The 22967-nt window shown below is 40.5% G+C and overlaps 1 protein-coding gene across 1 annotated transcript in view; it reads right to left on the bottom strand.

The window, feature by feature from the left end:
* Positions 1 to 22967, bottom strand: part of Focad (focadhesin) — a 297602-nt gene that overhangs the window by 216616 nt on the left and 58019 nt on the right. Inside the window, exons 5-6 of the mRNA XM_087904862.1 lie at positions 18551 to 18655; positions 3909 to 4010 (exon numbers count right to left, since the gene is read on the bottom strand). Of these exons, the coding sequence (XP_087760988.1) occupies positions 3909 to 4010; positions 18551 to 18655 (207 nt within the window). The remainder of the gene's footprint in view (positions 1 to 3908; positions 4011 to 18550; positions 18656 to 22967) is intronic.

Below are 22967 nucleotides of genomic sequence, written 5' to 3' on the forward strand. Positions count from 1 at the left end.
GGGAATAAAAGACAAGGTTTACTCTGGAGCAAAATCCGAGTGATCATGACCCAGAAACATACATTTAGGTCTCCCAAGTAAAAGTTTCCAAGGTCCAATAGGAAAATATTTTCATAAAGTTTGTATAATAATGAAAACAAGAAAGTTAAAAATCAAGTCATTTTTTTTAATACCCTGGTGCAAACATCAGAGAGGCAATTAGGCAAGACGGAGGAATCTCTCCAATAGGCCTCAGACGCTATGGTGATATGCATAGCTTTGGGGATAGTGGAAGCCAGAGGACTGCTATGTTAATAAATTCCAAAAGGTTTTTGTCTATGCAAGATGTTAGGACCAAAACAGACGTGACCAAAGAATTCATGGGGCTAAAACTAGTCCAAAATTGTAACCAGACTCTGGACTCTGTAATTAGACTCTCCACATCACTAAAGCTGTAAACAGGCAATCAGTCTTTTCAGACATAGTTTCTTTCCAGGAATTCTCCTTCACACTATCAAGCACTAAGTGGCACATATCAGCTTCTGGTATACCATAAACTACCCTAGCATCAGGTAGCTTTTGAACATACCGTGACCTAATGGGATCTTGAAGGGAATGACTCAAGAGAAGGAGGCATGAAGCCAGATTCCCAGGACTAAAGGATACTTCTTCTACTTTACAATAGTGGCACCCCTCCAAAACCAGTCTATGGTGAATATCAGAACCATCTAAGAACATTTATTAGAATTACAGATATCAGGATCTATTCTCCAGGGATATCTCACTGTCACGCATTTATAAGAAAACTTTATAGATAAGAAATATATATATAAAATAAATCCATACAACCATCCGATTATTGTGACAGAGCAAATTTACAGTACTCCATGCTTTTCTTTTCCATAATTTTAATTACCGTCAGTCAACCACAATCACAAAATATTTAACGGAAAGTTCCATAAGTAAACAACTGCAAAGTTTTAAGTTGTGCACGTGCTGAGTAGCATGAGAAAGTTCCAAACCATGCCACTCTGCTCCTCCAGGATATGGACCAAACATGCCATGCATGATTCTCTAGGCCAGTAGTTCCCTCTGGGGTGGAACAACACTTTCACAGGGGTCACATATCAGTTATTATGCATATGATATATTTATATTATGATTCATAATAGTAGCAAAATTACTGTTATGAAGTAGCAATAAAATAATTTTATGATGGGGAGGTCACACATGAGCAACTATATTAAAGTGTCACGGCATTAAGAAGGTTGAGAACCTTCTTAGGAAGGTTCTAGGCCATGATGAGTCTCTTGGAAGTCATGTTGGTGCCGGATCAACAGACATGGTAGTTTCATAATACTGTCTGTACCCAATAAACCCTACTTTACTCACTAATGACACCAACGCAGGAGAACAGTGGTTATGGCAGTTTGGAAGTGCCAGAGAGAAGCCATAAAGAGCTTTCTTTTATGAACAAGTGATAGCCCTCAACTCAATGAAGAAAAAAATAAATCACTTGCCAGCATTACTAAGATCTATGATAAATAATTGCTAACCTTTCACTTTTTTTAGTAAGCAGCATCTCTGTATTACACAAACTTCACTTTTATCCATCTTTTTAGGCATCCACTGTACGTCTTAATTTTACACCCACGGATGAGTGGAGCTACTTTATTGTTACCTTGCTAACCTATAGAATATATAAGTAATTCCACTTTACAGTTCGAACTTCTTTGATCCCTACTGGAGCCACAGACAGACAGACAGATATAGGAGGTTGTGTGTGTGGGTGTATGTGTGTGTGGCTCTGATATACAGCTACAGAAACTGAGAGATGAATGAAGCAGTTACCCACAACCTCTTCATAGGAATTTCGAACTCAAAGGGGATTATGGATTGACATAACTTTAATATCTATTTACATTCATTATATTCCAATAACACTTAAGCTCAAAAGACCATCATACCAGAATGACCTTCAAGGGTAAAATAAACACCTGACCATAACATTAACCAACTTAAAAGTTTGTCCTATGACAAAATGGTGAACTGAATTGCAACACCTACATGGTTCAGCCTCTGCCGATCTTGCCAGCCTCACTCTCCACTGTATCGTTACACTTATTTCTGGGGGCCCCACTTATTTCAGGGGGTCACACTGAACCTCCATCTTGCTGGTCTTTGTACTTCTATCATTCTCCAGTTCTCCACTTTGCAATGACTTCCTGGGGTCCTTTTCCTTCCCTGATAGGTGGTCTGTGGTCAGATCACCATTATACGCTTTCATGGCAAAACGTGTAACATTTATATCCCTTGTCAAACTATAATTCAAATGAGGATACAAACCATAGGTTTCTCTTTACTGGTGTATCACCAAGACTGTAAGCACCAGGACTTCAAAGAAATATGCAATTAATTAATGTGGTTATATAAAGTTACAGATATTAAAAATTAGCATAAATCAATCAAATACAACTATTCTTTTTCACTGTATTCAGTGTTTTCATTCATTATTTGTAAGAAGTAATTAACTGTGACACAAAGCTGAACTAAGCATTCTTCTTTTTACATAACTGAAACTGTACTGTTGTGCTTCCTTCATGATAACATGCTATCTTACAACTCACCCTAGCTGAATCACTTCTGATTTCCTGCTCTGCATTCCCAGAGTTCCGTGATGACTCGTTATATCCAGTATGAGGAGATACCGATATCCCTCATCTAGTTTAAGTAATAATTAAGTATCTAGTTTAAGTAATAATTCCTAGCATGGAAAGAACCAGAATGTCTTTATATTTTGACTCCTTCACATGACTGTGAACCACTGCTCCTATTCTTATTAAATGGCCAACCTACCTATATTACCTTATAAACAACAACTTGAAGTTACGGCTCCTAATATTCTATCTGATGGTCTACTGAAAAAGTGCAACCAGAATTATCAATTTCATACTGCAAGGCACAAACACACAGTGCAAATTTAGACCTTAAATTACCCTTTGTAGGGACAAGCATGGTAGCACACAGATTTAATCCCAGCACTCAGGAAACAGAGACAAGCAGATTTCTGAGTTCAAGTCCAACCTGCTCTACACAGTGAAATTCAGGCTAGCCAAGTTACATAGTACAATATCTCAAGGGAGAGGGAGGGTGTTAAAAACAAATATAAAACAATTTAAAACTTCTATATGGCTCAAAGAAATTTCATTAAGTAAATTCACTTTAAAATTTATTTGGGTTTTCACTTCTGACAGAGTTGAAGAAAGATTCATCTAGGAACTCTTAATATATCTATGAAAAAACATTTAAGGTGAAGGTGATAATTTAAACCACCTTTTTGTAGCTGATTACAAGGTACTGCAGTCTGAAGGTTCCTATGGTAAGAAAATCTTCAACCCATTCATGGATTTTGTTCACAAAAAATTGAGATGTATAGGGCACCTACAAATGTTCTGAGCATTATGAAAAAGGGCAATAGAACGGGATCACTATCCTCCAAAAGGAATTAAAGCTCACAGCAGAGAATAAGACGGAAAGTAAGTTTAATGACATTACCAATCAAACTGCAAGTTAAGGTGGGAACACAAAAGAGAGACAGCTCATCATTTGCAATAACCAAAGATGAAAAACAAGATGCAAAGGAGTGCTGACAATGGAGAGCTGGGAATAGAGTCAGGGAACTGGATAAAATCCAACAAAGGCAGATGTAGTAACAGCTATTCTCCACTGGACAGTTCAACAACCAATCCGCCTGGCAGATCATGTTCCCTTACTGCCAAAGGAAAGGAGCATGTACGGCCGGCTCTAGAACATTCCCTCTCCTTAGGAACTTCAGAGTCACAGCAGCTAAAACAGGAACAACACAGAGCGCCGGCTCTAAAGTTAGCACACGCCATTCCATGTCCTTCATTTACTTCATTTCATGTTACCTTTCAGGGCATTGCTGGAAGAAGGCAGTCAGCTGCTGCAGGAGCAGTGGCCAGCAATCAGGCCTGTGTTCAAGCACGGTGATCAAAGGCTGAGGATGAGTTCTGAGAAACACAGGAAATCACATTATTAACTGTCTTTTCAGGAGCAGAAATTCTATTCAAATACAGCAGAAAAAAGAAAGAAAGAAAACAAACAATGCCAGCTACAGACATTTTCCAGGATCTCTAATTCACAAAGCTATCGCTTCCTGAACTAAGGAAGTGGTTCATGACCACTGACTTGTCCCCATTTGATCTAATTCTTCTGCTGAAAAGAAAATGGATCCAGAATCGTGGAGGTCTAAATTTAAGAATACATCCTAGAACACAACTGTCTGTAACGTCAGTTCCAGGGGACCTGGCACCCAAACATGGACAAACATGTAAGTAAAAAAACCAATGCACATGAAATAAAAAATTTTTAAAAAGGAAAATCAGCTCCTTACTCCCTAGCCCTCCAAGATCTAGCATATCTCCTTAAACTCTTACCCTTATGCTTCCTCCCATCTCTCTCCCACCCCCACAAGGTAACCACTGCAGATCAAGGTCTCCTTCAGAATGTATTCAAATTAAATCAGGTCAACAGAAATAAAAGGCAGTCATTTTAAAATAGGAGAAATGGCACACATGCAAACAGCTATGATTCTGGCACAGCTATGCTCCAGCCAGACTGCAAGGAACCATTCGCCCTGCTGCAGGACACTGAGGGCACGCTTCACCAGCTATTGGATTTGCCGATTCCAGTTAGCATCGCAGACTTAATCTTTAAAAATTAGATTAAGTAAAATATACTAGAATAAGGGTCCAAATTAATTACTAATTTAGACCTCTAGATAATTAACTTGTCCAGACAACTGATTATGTCCACTCTCGATGACAATACTGTAAAGAATAATGTACAGTATTGATTATGAGAGGCTCATAATCTTGAAGGAAGTGACACAAATAATGAAAACATTGACTCTTGCTGTTGATTAGTATTTGATTACTAATATTACACTATTTCAAATGAACACAAATAACCTAAAATCAATTATAACTGCCAAATTTTGTTTTTATACTTTCAGCATAATGAAGCAAAGATCTAAATTCTCCCTCGTGAATCATCCAATTGATGTGTGCATACACATAAAATACAGACAGGCTTGCACTCAAATAATAGAATGTATATATTTCTTAATTCAACAAACTGCACAGCTATGGTGTGTAAGAGTGGCTTATACTTAGCGCTGCTGGAATGTTGGATAGACAGTCTTCACTGGAATGCCTCCTGTGACCCTCAGCCTTCTCAGCAGTAACCTAGCCTCCCCCCACCAGACGCTCTTGTACTCCCTCCAGGTACTGACAATCAAAAGCGTCTTCAGACTACGTGATGTCCCCGTTGGGGTAAAACTGTCTCTGGTTCAGAAGCACTGGTGGGAGCCCACTGATTGAACTGGAATGGGAAGCAGAAAGCTGAACTGAGAGTGGTAGCAGGCCCCATCTTACCCAGAACTAAAAGTAATCAATCATGACCAAAGCCAAAGTTTACACTTCTTATGGAAATATTCTCAACAAAACTTAGCATTGGATACACAAGAGAAATTAGAAGGCTTAAAATGTAAAAAAAAAGAAAAAGTAATTATTCCTTTACAAAATAAATCTCATTCTAAAATAAACATCGTTAGAGAATATAGATGCTAATTTGAGTATGACAGAAAATGAAGTTATTATCCTATCAAAAATATTATAATTAAAGGATGTAAAATGTCATAAGGCTGAGTACAGTTCCGTCTTAATGTATTCAAGATTTGATTATTAAATTTACGGATTATTCAAGATTTTTCTTTCTTCCTTTCACTTGCATTTGTTAGCCATTCAACTTCTTTAAAATGTATCCAAATGAGAATGTTCAAGTCATTTGAAAAGACACACAATTTAAACTCTGAAATTTTAAATTGGAAGTACTATTGAGAGAGGGGGAATGAGAGAGAGAGGAGTTTGAAGATTCAATCATTTATCTACACCTCCCTACTAGTTATTGGTCAGTGAGGTTATACCTCAAGATTCAACTATCTATACCTCCCTACTAGTTATTGGTCAGTGAGGCTATGGTTCAAGATTCAACTATCTACACCTCCCTACTAGCTATTGGTCAGTGAGGCTATGCCTCAAGATTCAATTATCTACACCTCTCTACTAGTTATTGATCAATGAGGCCCCAAGGGCCCCCAAAAGAAAAGGACACAGCTATTGATATAGATCACCAGAACAAGATGGTAAAAGCCTATTGCTGAAGACATAACACACTCTCCTTGCAGGACCTAGTGAACTCAAGCTGGAACTGATGGGAAAACTGCCTCCCGGATAGCTAGTTCTAATAGTGCCAGCATGGGTATGCAAACTGCTGCATTAGAAGAAATGACAATGCTATGGCCCAACAGAGAACTTTCATGCTACAAAATAGACCTGCCAGGCAAAATATGCCCAAAAGGTTTTGGAGGGTAATCAATTGCTGCTGGGTCATATCTGAGGCTTATTCCACAGGAGAGAATTTATGCCTAGTACTATAAACCTGGTCAAAGGGCCATGGTTCAGAGAGTCAAAGATCCTAAACAAGAACCTATTACTATTAGCTTTCCAACAAGTTGTCAAACTAGCTTCTAAATGTTTATGTTTATACATATAGTTTAGTGCTGTCCTCAGCCTTGACCAAGGGAGTTTCTCTCTGTGATGGTCAGCAGTTAATAGAGACTCAACTGGTCAAGGTACTGAGAATAAGTAACTACCGGTGCTCAGCCCTAAATTAGACATCTAGATCAATACCTGACCCAAGAAGGGGGAACAGAAAGAATTTAAAAGCTGGAAGATAAAGAGGAATGTTGTGAAATGTCTTCTGCCAGAACATGGCCCCTGCTTCATGAATCCACTACAGCTACGGTTGTCTGCACAAGATGAAGCCACAAGATCACCACTAATTGGACTCAGTGAGTGATGAGGTTTAGGAAGGAAGGGAGGGAGAGAAGAAAGGGAGGGGAAAAAGGAGAGAGGAAAAAGGACGTGGGAATACGATGGCTTAGGGTGGCAGAGTAGGAAGGGTTACAGATGGGTATGATCAGGACACACTGTTTGGATGTAGGAAATCAAAAAAAAAAAAAGAGTTTCAAAGAGAGGGAGAGAGAGCACATGCACTGAGCACAGGTATCCGTCTACTTTCTGACCATGGCAGCCTCGCGTTGCTTCCTGCTATGATGAGATATCTGTCATGATGAGCTGGAACTGGAACTCTGAACCATAATAAACCCTCTTTCCTTAAAATAAATGATTCATTAATTCGATCACCTTGTCATTAGGTCACCATCATTTTCATCACTGTCGTAGTTTTTCTATAAGTCGTGACCACACAGCAGCACCCTTGGACTCTTTTTCTATTACCTAGCCATGTCCCTAACTCAAATAAAACTAAAACTGGAGAGGATGTAGCCGTGGGAACAGAGAGCACAGAATTATCAATTCTAAATTTATTTAGGAGAGAGAGAGAGAGAGAGAGAGAGACTCATGTAGTCAAGACTGGATTCCAACTCACTACACAGTCTGCCTCTCCCTCCCTAGTGCTGGGATCACAGATACCCACCACCATGCCCAGTTTATGCAGATCAAAGCCAGGGCCTATACTTACTAAGCAAGAACTCTAACAACTAAGCTACATGGACACCTCCAAATTTACATTCTCCAGCAAAGCATGGAATCCCAGGCAAGAGAATTAACCTCTCTCGACCAGAGTTTCCTCATCTGTAAAACGAGCTCAGGCTAGACAGCTAACAGAGCTGGGGCTGCATAAGCCGCATGAACACTGAATCCTAAGCAGAGGATGCACAGGAGTATATGTGCTGTGGAACAACTGTGTACACTGTAAATATGTATTACTCTCATTGTTAATAAAGAGCTGACTGGCCTATAGCTGTAACTGAGCAGGAGAGATTGGGCATGAGAGCCAGACTAGGAGGACGCTGGGAAAAAAAAGGGCAGAATTTGAGAGTTCATAGATGAGGTAAAAGAGCCTCAGAGCAACAAACACACAGATTAATAAAAATGGGTTCATTTAGATTGTAAGAGGTGGCTGAAGACATGCTTAAGCTATCAGCCGAGCATTTATAATTAATAATACATCTCTGTGTTGTTATTTGGGGAACGGCTAGCAGGATTAAAAAGCCTGCACACATAAATGCAATGAAACCCTGCAAAGGCAGCAAGCCACAAAAATGGTGCTCCAACAAGTAATCCTATGGAAAGCCTGAATGGCTCTAAGGCCAACGTCTGCTAAACATACGGCCTCATCTATTTTTATCTCAGAGAAAAACCATTGTGCATTGTCTGCTTCCAAGGAAAGTAAAGTGCTGTGTCCAAAAGGAGAAATGATTAAATCGGAATTTCCTAGCTCCTGAGATAGCCTAGAGATCTGCTTTCTCCTTAAAGGAGGATAACATCATTTCTAAAGATTAAAATCAATACAAATAAGACAGCCAGGTCACCCTCCGTTGGCTTCCAGTGTCTGTAAATCTCTTACTGTGCCTTGGTTTTTCTTTGGCATGCCACATGAACCAATTTGTTGAACATTCTTTGGCACTTTCCTTAATTTGTGACATGCAAACATTTTAACTGATATTCTAAGAAAGCATGTAGCATAATACCTACCAAACAGAAGAGTCCCATCAACACTAGCCAGGGAAAATGTATGTGTGAGAACACAGTCAGGGTAAAAGTTGGGAATCTTTTTTGTTCTCCACTGTATACAAAATGCACTTCTACAATAAGTGTAGTTACATATACACGTACCAAACATGTCCCCCATGCCATCTTTTAAAAACTCAGATTGGTTTATTCATATAGTCACAAACGAAATAATAAAGTAGATCATAAAAAATCAGTTTTGTTCCAGAGTCAATACCATTCAGAAGCAGAGGACAGAGACCACAAAGAAGCATGCAGATTTGGATGTAAATGTTCCCTGCTCCCCACCTATGACTAGTATTATTGACAGCGGAGAGGAGTGTATGCATCTGAAATTACGGAGCAGTGGAAAAGACAGATGATGTATGCATGGTTCCACCAGACTATCATAGACGCATGATAAAATAAGGCATGCAACCCGCAGTCACCTTTTCAAGAATAAATGCATCAATCTTAATAGAAATGAGAGAATAAAAAAATTAGCTGTGTGGCAGCTAAATCAGGAAGTAAAAGTTATCTATAACCTTTAGGTGACCTCAACCTTTTGCCTCATCTCTGAGTATCAGAAAGCTATGATTTGATTTACATCGTGGATTCAGTGACTGGCACAGAGCGCCTTTTCTGTGTGAGAAACAATGCCTGCGAGCCGCCGTGCATTTCCATGTCTGCAGCTTGACCCTGGTGCGTTCAGAGTACTGCACAGCACTTGCTCCATCAAATATGCATTTTAAAAGCATTTCTCTACCTGCTCGGAATTTTGATGGGAGAGCGCTGGAGAGAAGCGAGACCTGTTTTTAAATCCCCGCGGATAAGTTTAAAGACACATGATAGGAAAATGTTACAAGGATTACAACATAGATATTACTATACAAATGAATCAAAAAGATAAATTAAGAGTAATAATAAACCACTGTATAACATAATTTGAAAACAAATGTATGTGTGCTTCCCACAAGAACTACACAGAAAACCGCTGGAGCGAAAGTGCTCTAATGTAGAAATTTTTGACTGATTATATCTTTCCTTAGGTCTGTCAGGCAGGTAGGGTGTATATAAGATTTTTATTAAGTAACGATCTTGCTATGGTGCTGCCCTCACACTCTTCCTTCCCTGGGATGGCTATTATGAAAACCAGACTTTTAATGCAAAGTTATCTTTGCATTAAAGGTGACGACTTAGGGTCAGGAAGATACTGGTACTTAAGGATCTAAGACTTTTTCTTATATTCAGTTACATGCCGCTATGATTTACAATACATAAGCTAAAAAAGAAAAATGGAATTATTTTCATGGCTTTAGATATGTTCTTGAAAATATGATGACAGCTTTTATATCAGTATCTAGACTTAAAAAATTTTTGCATATTTTATAGGGGCCACTGCTGGCTGAAGATGTATAATATGTATAAGCTTGTTCTTATAAGGTATGAATGTCAATCACAATTGCAAACCCCACATGATTAGAATAATTAATAAAAATCAGAAACAAAGACATTCATAGCTGGAAGAGAGAAAAGAATGAGGTAAGAAGTAAAACATTCATGTAGACAGAAAAAAATCAGGCTGCAGAGAAGGCCAATAATGCTGCAAGGCATTGCTGTCCACGATCACCAAGTACAGTCCTGGCTTGCTCTTTTACTTAGCCCACTGGGCCTGTCCAGAAGCAGAAGTGACCTTGACACCCCATTCCCCATCGTCCTCCTTCTGGTCCTTACAGAAAGATTTCAACAAGCCCTCTGAACTGAAATTCCTAGGTCAGAGTAGTCCTCTGAACTCCTAGGTCAGAGTACAAAAACTGGAAAGGTCTCAAAGAAGATCCTGATGGTAATTCTCCAATGGTGAGTACCAGGGTATCTGCTACATTTAGCTTGGCTAACCTGTTTTCAGAAGAACTATAAACACCATTTCCCCCTCAAAAAAGATTACATACAGCATGTTCTCACCTACCGGATACCTGCACCAGGAATAAAAACTAGGATTCATTTCGAATTAACTTTTTAAGTAGTTACCGTCAGAATAAATGTAAAAGCCAAATACTAAAAATTATAAGATAATAAAAGGTTGTATACACATGTATTTGGGGAAGAAGCACTGGTACATGCTTCAACACTGATGAAACCTTGAAAATATTATGCCAAGAAGTCAAATATATAAGACTTCATGTTGTACTGTTTCATCACATGAAATTATGCACATAGAATGTGCAAGCCAAATAATGCTTTCTAGGGGTGGGGAGGAGAACTGATCTTATATATGGGCTTCCATTGGAGATGATAAAATAATCTGAAATTAAGTAGCAGTGGAGTTAGACAATTTCCTGACTTTAATAAAGTCCACTGACTCAAACACCTGAAAAGAATTTTATGGCATATAAATTATATCTCAGTAAAACAAGAAGCACTAAACAATCTTCTAAACGTCAGTCAGGTGTGATGGCACATGCCTGGAACCCCAGTTCTCTGCAGTCTGAGGAAGAGAACATAAACCCAAAACCAATCTGGGCCACATAGCCAGAACCAATCTCAAAATAACAACAATGAAATTTAAATTAAAAACTCTAAACTTAGGGGCTAGAAAGATGACCCAGTTTGTATAGCACATGCCTTAGAACCTGAGTTCAGATTCCCAGAACCAATGCAAAGCTGTACACAGTAGCATGAATCTATCACCCCCATGATCTCGTAGAGACACAGTAGATACAGAAGCACCAGATGCTCAGAAGCGTCCACGAGCTAGTCTGGTGCAAGCATCAGTAAACCACAAGAGAACCAGCCTCAGCTGGGCAGTGGTGGCGCACGCCTTTAATCCCAGCACTTGGGAGGCAGAGGCAGGCAGATCTCTATGAGTTGGAACCCAGCCTGGTCTACAAGAGCTAGTGCCAGGGCAGGCACCAAAGCTACAGAGAAACTTTGTCTCAAAGGAAGGGAGGAAGGGAGGGAGGGAGGGAGGGAGGGAGGGAGGGAGGGAGGGAGGGAGGGAGGGAGGAAGGAAGGAAGGAAGGAAGGAAGGAAGGAAGGAAGGAAGGAAGGAAGGAAGGGAGGACCACCTGCGTCCACATGCCTGCACTCACTTACACACACACAGAGAACTGGATGGTGCACACCTTTAGACCCAGCACTTGGTAGGTAGAGAGGGGCAGATGAACCTCTGAACTCAAGGTCAACTTGTTCTACATAATGAGTTCCAGATCTGCCAAGTTAAATGGCAATACTGTCTCAAACAAAATCACAATAAACACCAACAACCACATACTATTTCAAAGCGTTCGCCTTTTGATTTTAGAAACAGCTGTGTATTGTGTAAAGTACACTAGTATAATAAATACATAATAAATTGTGTAAAGTACACTAGTATAATAAATACATTAAGGGATATGTCCCTGAAAAAAATAATTCCAAATTAAAATCTCATCTGTTCCTGATAACTTGTCATCTTCTCTTCTAAAACCATCCCGGGCTCCCCTTTGTCACTAGCGATGTGACACACTGAGGAGTGGGGGTGGGGAGAGGGTCACTATTCTGAAGCCATCACAATGACCCCTGGGGCTGGTAATATGAAGCAGGGTTCTGCATAGCCTCAGTGTCTCCGCCGCAGGTTTCTCCTTACCTATGACAGACAGCAAGTGACCAGAGAGTGACGAGGTGATCAAAATTAAACCCAATGAACAACAGGATGGCCATCACTGGTGCCACGTGTGTGCTCCTCAGACACACACGGCATTGTTTATGAAATTCAAACGTGCCAATGCCATAAAAGACACAGAAAGGGTGAGAAAGGTTTCCATCTTTTAAAAAAATTTTTAAGTGACAACTAAACATAACATGTAATCCTAAACAATACCCTATATATTATTTAAAAATGGATAAATGAATTCCTACGACTCTTCAAATGAAACTCAAAAGTCTTCGTTCACTATGGCCTTAGTCGTGCCCACTTCTCCGTCCCCTGAGCACTAAGCAGCCACTATTCAGCCTTCTCACATGGCACGGCGTCCACAGTGGAGAAATTGCCGGAACTATTCAAGTCACTGCTGCCTGCCTTCCTTCAAAATACACAGTAAGAGGAGATGCAAAAAGCTACATGCTTAGAAAAAAGATAACAGAATTAAAAATAGAGCTATATTTTGATACCCACCACGACAAAGCAGTTTCTATAAATACATATTAATATTTTTGTACCTGTCTGACTTTTTTGTATTCGATTACCCTAAGGGATAAGTCTGACTTCAATCAGAGAATCAATATGAGTTACAAAGTAGCTCAGCCTTTGGGATCCTTAAATCCTTAATTATCAACCCCATGAAAACTACAAATGGAGAACTAAACACACATGCAGGGTGCAGAGTTTCAATCCTCTCAGGGTCCAACCATCCTCGGCTACTGACCTCATCGCCCACTCCAGAGTAACCATCTGCCAAGTCATTAAATATTCCCTCACTCCAGAAAGCACAGCTTCCCACGAACAGGACTCTGAACATTTGATATTTGTGCATGTCAGCCACTGTCTGGCACATCAGAACAAAGCACAAGTTCTGGAACAAGCAGTCACTGCTCATGAATTCACAGCTATTTCCTCACTTCTGCTGAGAGCAGAGAGACCGTAAAAAGATTGCCATAATATGAATATGCAGAGAAAATTTTAAAAGCAAAGCACAGGATGAAACTTCATGGAAATAGCACATTACAAAGCAAATGAGAAAACTAGCCTCTAATAATTGGCAAATCATAAAAATTTAGATATTCACACTTGCAGCCAACAATTTAGACCCAACAAAGGAAAAAGAAAGTCTAAACTAAAAGATGTCTTAATAGCAAGAAAATGAAAAATACGTTAATTAATTTAAAATTTGTTTATAAGCAGAAAAGCATTTCTAAAGTTACGGAAAACATTTTTAAGTCCCTAAAGCAGGTCATAAACTTCGCTGCCCACAGACTGTATCCTGTGAGCAGACGTGTTGTGTCTGCCAACCGCATACTAAAAATCTGGGATTGGCTGCCAGCATTTAATCAGAAAAATTCACACAGAATCCTTTCTCTTATTAAAAGATTTGAAGGTCTGACAATGCATCCCTGTCACCTCCTTGGATCCACAGGCTAGCAATTCCCCACAATTTACGTGGGAAACTGAAAAGTCCAGGGCCTCTGGCTGACCCACAGGCATTCTAAGCTGTGCTCAGTCACAGGTATATTGAGAAGTTCCTCAGGCGGGCTCTAATGAACAGCTGCAGATAAGACACACACTTGGCATTTCGTACTTGTTTAGGGCTCCTGAGCTAATTAATCGCAGGAACAAAATGTATTTCCTTTTTCTCCCAGTTACCCCCATCCACAAAGGTAACATTTGCAGTACTGTTAAAATATAGCCGTCTAATCTTAAGTAAGCCATGAAACTCAACAATGACACTTTAGGTGGAGCAAGATCAACTTTACCAGCAACAAGAACAATTCAGCTCTTTCTCTAAATCAGTTCTCAACCTTTCTAATGCTGAAACCCTTTAATAAAGTTCCTCATGTTGTGGTGACCCCCAACCACAAAATTATTTCGTTGACACTGCACAACTATAACTTTGCTACTGTTATAATGTAAATATCTGATATGCAGGATCTCTGACATGCAACTCCATGGGGTTGTGACCTACAGGTTGAGAAGCGCTGTGTTGAGAAGCACAGTCAGTAATCAACTGTACTCAAATCCCAAGACAGCAAGTGTGTGCTGCAGGTCCAGGTTGCAAAACCACATATGGAAAACTCTGAGGATAAACTCCTTACGCACCTGTGTGGGTTTCTAAGAGGGTATTTAAGACTCTCTTCCTCTCCTGCTCCCACAACCACCCACCCACCATCTGACCGTGAAGACACTAGCATGCATTAGAGACATGGAATTAAGTCACTGAATGGATCTATGACCCGCTACGTGTTCTCTCTCTCTCTCTCTCTCTCTCTCTCTCTCTCTCTCTCTCTCTCTCTCTCTCCATCTGCTTACTCTTTGGCTTGGTTTTTCTTTAGAATCCTTCTATAGCTCTGCTCCCAGACTCTTCACTGGACATGACTAATGTGGGAAGACAAACTTGGTTCTTTGAAACTGAGGAGCATATGTGTCAGAATGAAGAAAGGAGGTGGGGCTAACCCACTCAAGATACCCTCTATCCTAAACTTTCTGGGCCTTGGTGGCCCGTATGTGGTGCCATCAAGTTCTTGGGGGATGAAGGAAGATTTTCTAAGTGTGAGATACAAAATGACCTACATCCGTATCAGGAAGGAACTGGATGAAATTGCTGACTCTCAAGTCACTGAAAACTATGGAATGAATGAGACTCTCTGACAAGCAACTCGGAGAAGCCGTGGTTCTAAGCATCTCAAGTCTTCTTTATGTGTATAGACTTTTTGAGAACCACTGAGCGCTGAGTCCAACAGAAGGATCGGCTTCACTAGGGGTCCTGGTCCTTACATATTCTCCCCCACACCTGCATACCATAAGCCATTCCACAGACCTGTTAAAATGATTCTGTGTCACTATGATTCAAATAAACCAGTCATTTGAACAACAAAAGGAGGCAAACATTTTTAAAACACAGCTATAAAGTGGCAAAGTCCTTAATATCATGAAAAATACAGATTGGCTTTACACTCAAAAATCCAGTTATATGCCATGCTATGGTTTAAAATTAATCCTGTGCCTCTCACTGAAGTTCTAAGTCGATATCAAGTCTCACGCTGTCTATCGGGCTCACCAGCTGCCTCTGCAAGGCTGGCTGATACTGCTCACCAGCACGTAGCAGAGAAGGCTCCAGAGCAGCATGACAATTTTATGCTTGGCTCAGGTAATCACAGCTCTCTCGAGGGGCATCTGCACTTCAGTCCTACCTTTCCTCTGCTCCCGCCATCCGCAAGACCCTCTGGGGGAACTTCAGGCTCTAATACACTCGATTACACGCTACAGATTTATAATGCCAAACAGCCATTCACAGAAGGGCTCTCCATAAACATTACCAACTCAGATGATTGATTCTGGACCTCTTAGTGTGCCATCTTATTTGAAGGCAAACCTTCCCTACCCATTTATCTTTAGTGCCTTAAACTGGGCTCCCTAGCCACACCTTATACCTACTGGCTTGAGAAAAATAAGACTATGTTTAGAAGAAGAAGTTGAACGACCGAGTGAATTACAGAAGGGACAGAGGGGAGGTAAGACGGATGTGAAGTCAGTCACACACAGTAAGGACAACCAGTATGAGAATAAGAATAACCATAATGTTCACGTAGAGCAGAATAGTTCACATCACCATCATCTAAACTTGTGCTTAATAAACATTAATGAGTCCATGAACTACCTTCAACAATCTTCCAAAATGCAGACTCAGATTCGGGCAGCCTACAGTGCAGCCCAAGCAGATGCCTCCTAACAAGTTTTCAGGGGCTCCTCATGCTACAGCGGCTCTGCTACTTGGTGACAGTGGTGGGAACAGTATCACCTGGGTGCTTGTCAGGTCTCTGGCCTCCACCTTAGACTTAAGCAGGGCCCGGGGCTAAGTAGTGTACACACCAGTCCGCAGCCTACTGCCCCACGTACTCGCCGAGAATCAGACCCACCTGGGAGTACTTTAAAACCATAGGGCTTCTAGCAGAGACTCTAGCCTGGTGAAGTATTTGGATGGTGCTACGTTTGTTTCTTTTGAAGCATGCCCAGGTGGTTCTAATGAGCAGGCAATATGGAGAACCAAAAATTTGAAATGCTCTCCTGGGTAGGAGGGAAATATAAACTGACTACTAATGGGGTGAGGAATTTCTTTGGGGGAGGAAGAAATGTTCTAAATTTGACTACGGTGATAATTGCATAACTGTGAACAAAAACCACTGAACTGTATACTTTAAATGTATCGCTCACGTGGTCTGTGAATTATATCCCAATAAAACTGTCATGCAGGATTATTAAAAACCTTAGTAGTTTCTCTGTAGAAAAATGAGTAAATAATGGGACAACAATAACATGAAATCATTTTCTATCCCAGAAATTTAGGATGGGGTTTACAAGTGCCTCTCTAGAAATACTAGGATCTACTTGGCCACTCTTCAGGATCAATTCTGCTCAGGGTAACGGATGAAAAAGAAACTGCAAGCTAACCTTGTACTGCTATCATGCTAAAAGAAAGAAGAAAAGGGGGAAACGGAACAAGGAAAAAGAGGAAAGGGAGCAGAGGGTGATGGGAGAAGAAAATAAAAGCATTTGTAAAACTTGCGCTGTCAACCTGTTTCCTACGGTATTTTCAGTGTGGCTGGGTGTGCTGATGAATGTCTTTAATTTCAGCACTTAGGAGGCAGAAGAAGATGGATTTCTGTAAGTTCAAGACCAGTGTGGTCTACAACTGGAGTTTCAAACCAGTCAGGGCCTTAAAAAAAAAAAAGTGAATGAGTTATTGTGCCACATTTTGTTATATATTTAAAAACATTGGGAAACATGCCTAGAAAGACATATAAAATACAAATCTAATCTTTTTAAAAATAAAAGTTTAAGAAGCCACAGATAATACATTCACAGAACTGAGAAAGATCCTAGGCAACACTAACGTTGCAGGACCAGACACTGGTCACTGATCATCAAGCAGAAAGCACTACAAGCACACGGAACTCGCAGGTAACACTGTTCAAGACATGCCCTCAGAGATCCCGCCCAAGGTTAACTCTACCACAGGTGCTGGGACCTCAAAACACTACAGGCCACGAAGCCATCCATCCCAACTCCAACCCTAAACCAACTCCCTATTTATGAGTCCCTGGCCCTCATTCTTAGAAATACGAAAATTTTGTTCCTGAGACAACATGAACTCATCACGCACATCTCTGGGTCCCTTGCAGAAAGCCCATCTGTTAAGAAAGGGCTTCCTGGGAGCTGGCAGGTGAGGCAGTGAGGTCACCAGCACGCGCTGAGTATGACACCCCAGTGCACTCTGTTCTTACTGCTTTGTATTTTCTTTTTATAGCAACTCACCCTATCACAATCTAGAGATGACAAAGAAAAAGCAAATGTGACTCCTCACTAGACCTTGACCTGGGTAACTGCACTTGCACACAACTGTCTCCTATTACTTTCCATGGAAAAGAAGCTTGCCTTCCTGCCCTACCCAACCCCCTGCTCCCGACACCCATGCCTTAAAAACACTTGCTCAGTGAGCTCTTCAGTTTTCACAGCCTTGGGAGAAAACAGTAGCATGTTGTTAGCATTGAGACAGGTCTCCTCTGCTCCCAAGTGCTGATCCTTCTGCTGCCACCTACCAAGTGCCAGATGACACAGTGACAGTTACATATTCTAAAGCAAAAAAAAAAAAAAGGCACTTCGATTTTGAGTAATAGATCTCTGTGCCAAAGAAGCTCCCCTGAAACCCATACTGGGGGTGCTCAGTATGTGCTCAACTCTTTCATTCCTTGTGCCTCGGAAACAGTCACTTCCTGAGAAATGAAGACCCACAATGACTGTGTGCATATCCGACTGGATGGAAACATAATTCTTAAGAAATGACATCTTTTTCATAATCTAGCTGATGATATAAAAGTCCCTTTAAATAGAAAGGGAGAGAAAAGAACAGCGAAACAGTGTAATGATGCCAAGTCTAATGTCCTAAGTTTGATGCTTGGGCTCACAGTGGTAGGGGAGAACGACTCCCAAAGGTTATCCTCCAGCTTTGGTAAAAGTGCACACACTCACACACACACACACACACACACACACACACACTCATGCATGCGCACAACACACACTCACATACAATCATGCACATCCCCACACATGCAGACTCATATGCATGCACACTCACACTCATGCACTCACATACATGTGCACGCACACACTAAATGTAATGTTCAAATAAAATGAAACAAATACAACAGTAGAGAAGACTCACCTGATCGTGTATATATCCCGAATGTCCTTCTCCCCACTTTGTCCTTCCTTTAGTGCTTGGATTTGCAATAATTTCATAAGGGCTTTTATCAAACCAGGCATATTCCTGTAAAGAAATAGAATAATATGCTAAATGTCCCAAACTTAAAAGAATATGCTAAGCAGGTGCTTATTGCTGCCTTTCCTTCTTGTGATGCTAAATATTGGAATCAGAGCCTCACCACACTAGTCAAGTGCTCTAACGAGCCACACCTCCCTCCAAACTCACCCTTCTGGAGCCACTGAGAGTCTGCCACCCACACTGAACAGTGGGCACTTTTCAGCACAGTCAGAACCCACATATGAAAACGGAAAACATGCTCAAAGACTCAAACCAGCTATCAATCACCTCCCTACACACACTTGGGGGAAATCAATCAGCAAAAAAAAAGCAAACATTAGCCCACATAATTCGACTCAGTGACCACATCAGTTACCCAGAATAAATGATCAAGTCATTTATAAATATCAGCAGACCATGAAAAATAACCAGACATATGAAGTGGATCAACCATGCAAAAGAGTGGGCCAGGGCACCAATTAAAGCAAAACAAAAGGCATTGAAAGAAAGTTAATAAAAAGAGAAATGTACTTTAAAGTTTTTCCTTATTCTGTAAGAAATAGGACAAATATATCAAAAAGGGAACTTTTTAAAATGTCTTACAAAGTAGAATAAAACCTTAGAAATAAAATCATTTACTAATTTTAAAGTAAATTTAAAAATCATGATTGCCAATATTTTTCCTAAGTGTCTAACATGTCACTGGTCATTTACCATTCAGAACAGAGAACTTACCATGTACACTAACTTTAGGGTAAGGACAAGATGTAAGTTTCCCACGATATGGGGCAATTACATGAACTGTGACTGACTGTGTGTCTTGATGTGTTTAAAATCTTCCATCTGGCAAAGGATTTGACTATATAATAGACCACAGCAGTTAACAGCCATGACCACACTTGGCTACTACACACACAGGTAATGTGGTAAGTCCAAATCCAGATGTGCTGCATATAAAACATATGCTGGATTTAAAGACTTAAATATAAAAAGAAGGGGGGGGAACAAATTCAATTAGAAAGAATGAGGAACTGGAGAGACGGTTAGGAGCACTGGCTACTCTTCCAGAAGACTCGGGCTTGATTCCCAGCACCCACATAGCATCTGGAATTCCAGTTCGAGAGACCCATTGACTTTTCTAGCCTCTATGCATGTGGTACATGGATATCATACATGCAAAGCATCATACGCATAAAGATAATTTTTTAAGAAAAATCAGAAAAAAACATAAAATATGACTGTAAGTCAAAATAAGATTTTGATATTGGGGTTACAGAAATTTCAGTATTAAAATTAGCACTATCAGTTTCTTTATACTTTTTTAATCTGGTTACCAGGAAAAAATTAATTTATTTTATTATTTGTGTGTATGCATGCCTGCAGAGGCCAAAGGTGTTGGATCCCCTGGAGTTGGAGTTACAGTTAATTGTGAGTCATCTGATGGGATGCTGGGAATCAAGCCTTGCCCTAGGAAGAACAGCCAGAGCTCCTAACCACTGAGCCACCTCTGCCCCCGCATCTATCTGAAAATTTTGAGCACTATTTGAAGCTCAGATGTATAGCTCACGTTATATTTCCACTCCATAGCACTGCTGTTGACACTCCCAAAATTCAGTTACTAAGTCGATTCTTCCGGGACTGCCAACATCTCCCTTCCACTAGAGGACATTTCCACGATATTTTAATAGACATTTTCCCCTTTCATAAGAGCCTGCTGCTATGCCCGTGCTAGTGAATACTTTGTGACAGGGATCGCACATGGCTGGGGTGTCTCTTGCATGAATCTACTGTAGACAGGCCCACACACTAAATGAAAGCCTTCCAGCAAAGATTCTGTCTCGTTGAGCTCAGTAGGTAAAGTACTGGTTGTGCAAGTCCAGGACCTGGGTTTGGAGACCGAGAACCCACAAACGTGGGCATGGCAGTGCACGTCTGCAATGCCAGGACTTAGGATGGGGTAGAGGGAAGAGGTGGGTTCAGTGAAAGACTCTCCGCTCAAAAGGATAAGGTGGGGAAAAAAACATAGAGGGCAATTGAGTAAGAGATACCAACACTGACCCCTGGCTTTTATATGCACACAAACAGGCAGGCTCACTTACATACATGCTTGCTTGTTCTCACACTCTCTCTCACACACACACAAGATTATGTCTTCTATGTATGTTCTTGGATGATTGTCAAGGATTAGCCTTGCTCACATACCCGGTCTTAATGATTATTTCAATTTCATGGTACTTTACCTCATTCAACAAAATGACCAATTAATCTCACTGTGACTCAATAAAATGAAACAGAGAAAATTTTATAGTATATAAAAAATTTATAGTATACATAGTATATTATATTTTATAAGAGAAAGCTACTGGAAATACTTCATGCTAACACGGACAGTTTGATATACACTTGGGGTTGAGGATGGATGGGAAAAACAGGGCCAAGACCACAGACCCACACCAAAAGCCTTTCAATAAAATGTTGAATTGATTGGATCTGTGCTTTAGCTGAGAGCCTCCACTTTGGTGGTGACAGAACAGGTGAGGACAGGTCTGGAGACTCCACAGGGCAGTCACAGGGTCTGCTGGGAGCATACAAACACGGTGTGGGGGGGGACATTCTTGTCCTTACACAGCAGTGGGAGGTGCAGGATGATCTCCAGAGGTTCAGAGATGTTTCCTCACTGGTTGCTTCACAAGAAAGCTATTTGCATTACATGGCTGCTGACCGAGACCCAACCCTTTTCTTGATGAGATGGACATCTGCAAGTTGACAGGCCACAGTCTTAGAGCAGCCCACCTGTGACAAGCCAAGACAAAAGCGTAAACACATGCTAACTGTCTTAGGAGGGTTTGCCGGTACCTCCTGGAGACCTCCTTAGAGGATGGAGATCGCACCTGCTCTGACCACAGGGATTGCTGTCATTCTTTTGACAATCTCGATCGCTACTCTAAATATCCAGATCTCTCTGACTTAGGAGGGAGTAATCTCAAGACCCACAACCTTGAAATAGACTGCTCCTTTACAATTCTGCCTCCATTTATTTTATTCAGAATTAAGGGGCTGGCCTGTAAGGAACCTGGGCCAAAGGAGAGAGAGGGTCCTCCCACCCAGCACTCTCCCCTTCAGCATAAGACTGAAGCTGCTCTATCATCAGCTGGAGAACTGATGGGACTGTCTAGCCTCAGTCAGGTGACTCAGAGTCACTCAGTCTCCTCAGAGCCTCCCTAGGATCTGACACTTCCAAATATGCAAATTTACAAAAGATGATAAAGACTGCGCTCTGCTTCATCCTGCATGACAGGACTGAGGAGTATCCCCTCTGTGACAATCACTTGCCTAGCAAGTCTGAGGTCCTGGCTTCCTGCCCTAAGCACAGGAGAAGGAAAGGTCCATTCATAATGATTGTATGCTCCTGAAAACATACTAAAAACCAGCTAATACTGTATCTTAAAATGCTGACTGATTTTATAATATACAAGTTATACCTTACTTAATAAAAACAGACAGAATAAAGATTTGGTAAATAAAAAGTATGGAATCAATACGAATAAAAAAGAACTTAGCCATATTTTTAAGAAGTGATTATAAGTATTCAAATAATAGTAAACAGTAAAAGAATAAACAGAAACCAACATGTAACTAAAATCAGTTTGAAGAAACTTATCAGAAGGATTCTAAGGAAAACAAAGTTACAGTGAGAGACTAAATATTTATAACCTAGATGATAGACAGAGGATTAATATATATAAAAAGGAAAGCAACAGAATATAGCCATGTAATCCCAATGAGTAAGATTCATAACACCCAGTGCAGATGAGTGGGTGAGAAAATACACACTTTCACACTGAGCAAACACTACTTCAGCCTTTGTGAAAAGCCATGTTATAGTATCTGTAGAACATTTAAATGAAGATGCCCTGTTCACATATGGTCTGCATCCAGAAACCTTTCTATTGTTAGACCTTGCATGCACTCAAAGGAAAACACTGTACTGTACTGACTATCTTCAAAGAAAAGAAAAAAAGAAGGAAGGAAGGAAGGAAGGAAGGAAGGAAGGAAGGAAGGAAGGAAGGAAGGAAGGAAGGAAGAAAAAAAGGCAGGCAGGCAGACGGACAGATGGACAGACAGAAAAAAAGAAAGAATAAAAGAAAGAAAACATGTTTGCTGGTAGGGAAACAGTTAACTATGGCAAGCCTAGCATTACAGGACAGTCTCAATTTGTTAATAATGATTCAAGCAAATTCGTAAACCGAGGCAAGGAAAGATGTCCATCTATATCAGATGGGAAAAAACAAGCTTTAGAATAATGTTAAACACTTGG

This window comes from Myodes glareolus, chromosome 3 (genome assembly GCF_982192425.1).
Source record: "Myodes glareolus chromosome 3, mMyoGla1.1, whole genome shotgun sequence".
In the NCBI taxonomy this organism is placed as follows: Eukaryota; Metazoa; Chordata; class Mammalia; order Rodentia; family Cricetidae; genus Myodes; species Myodes glareolus.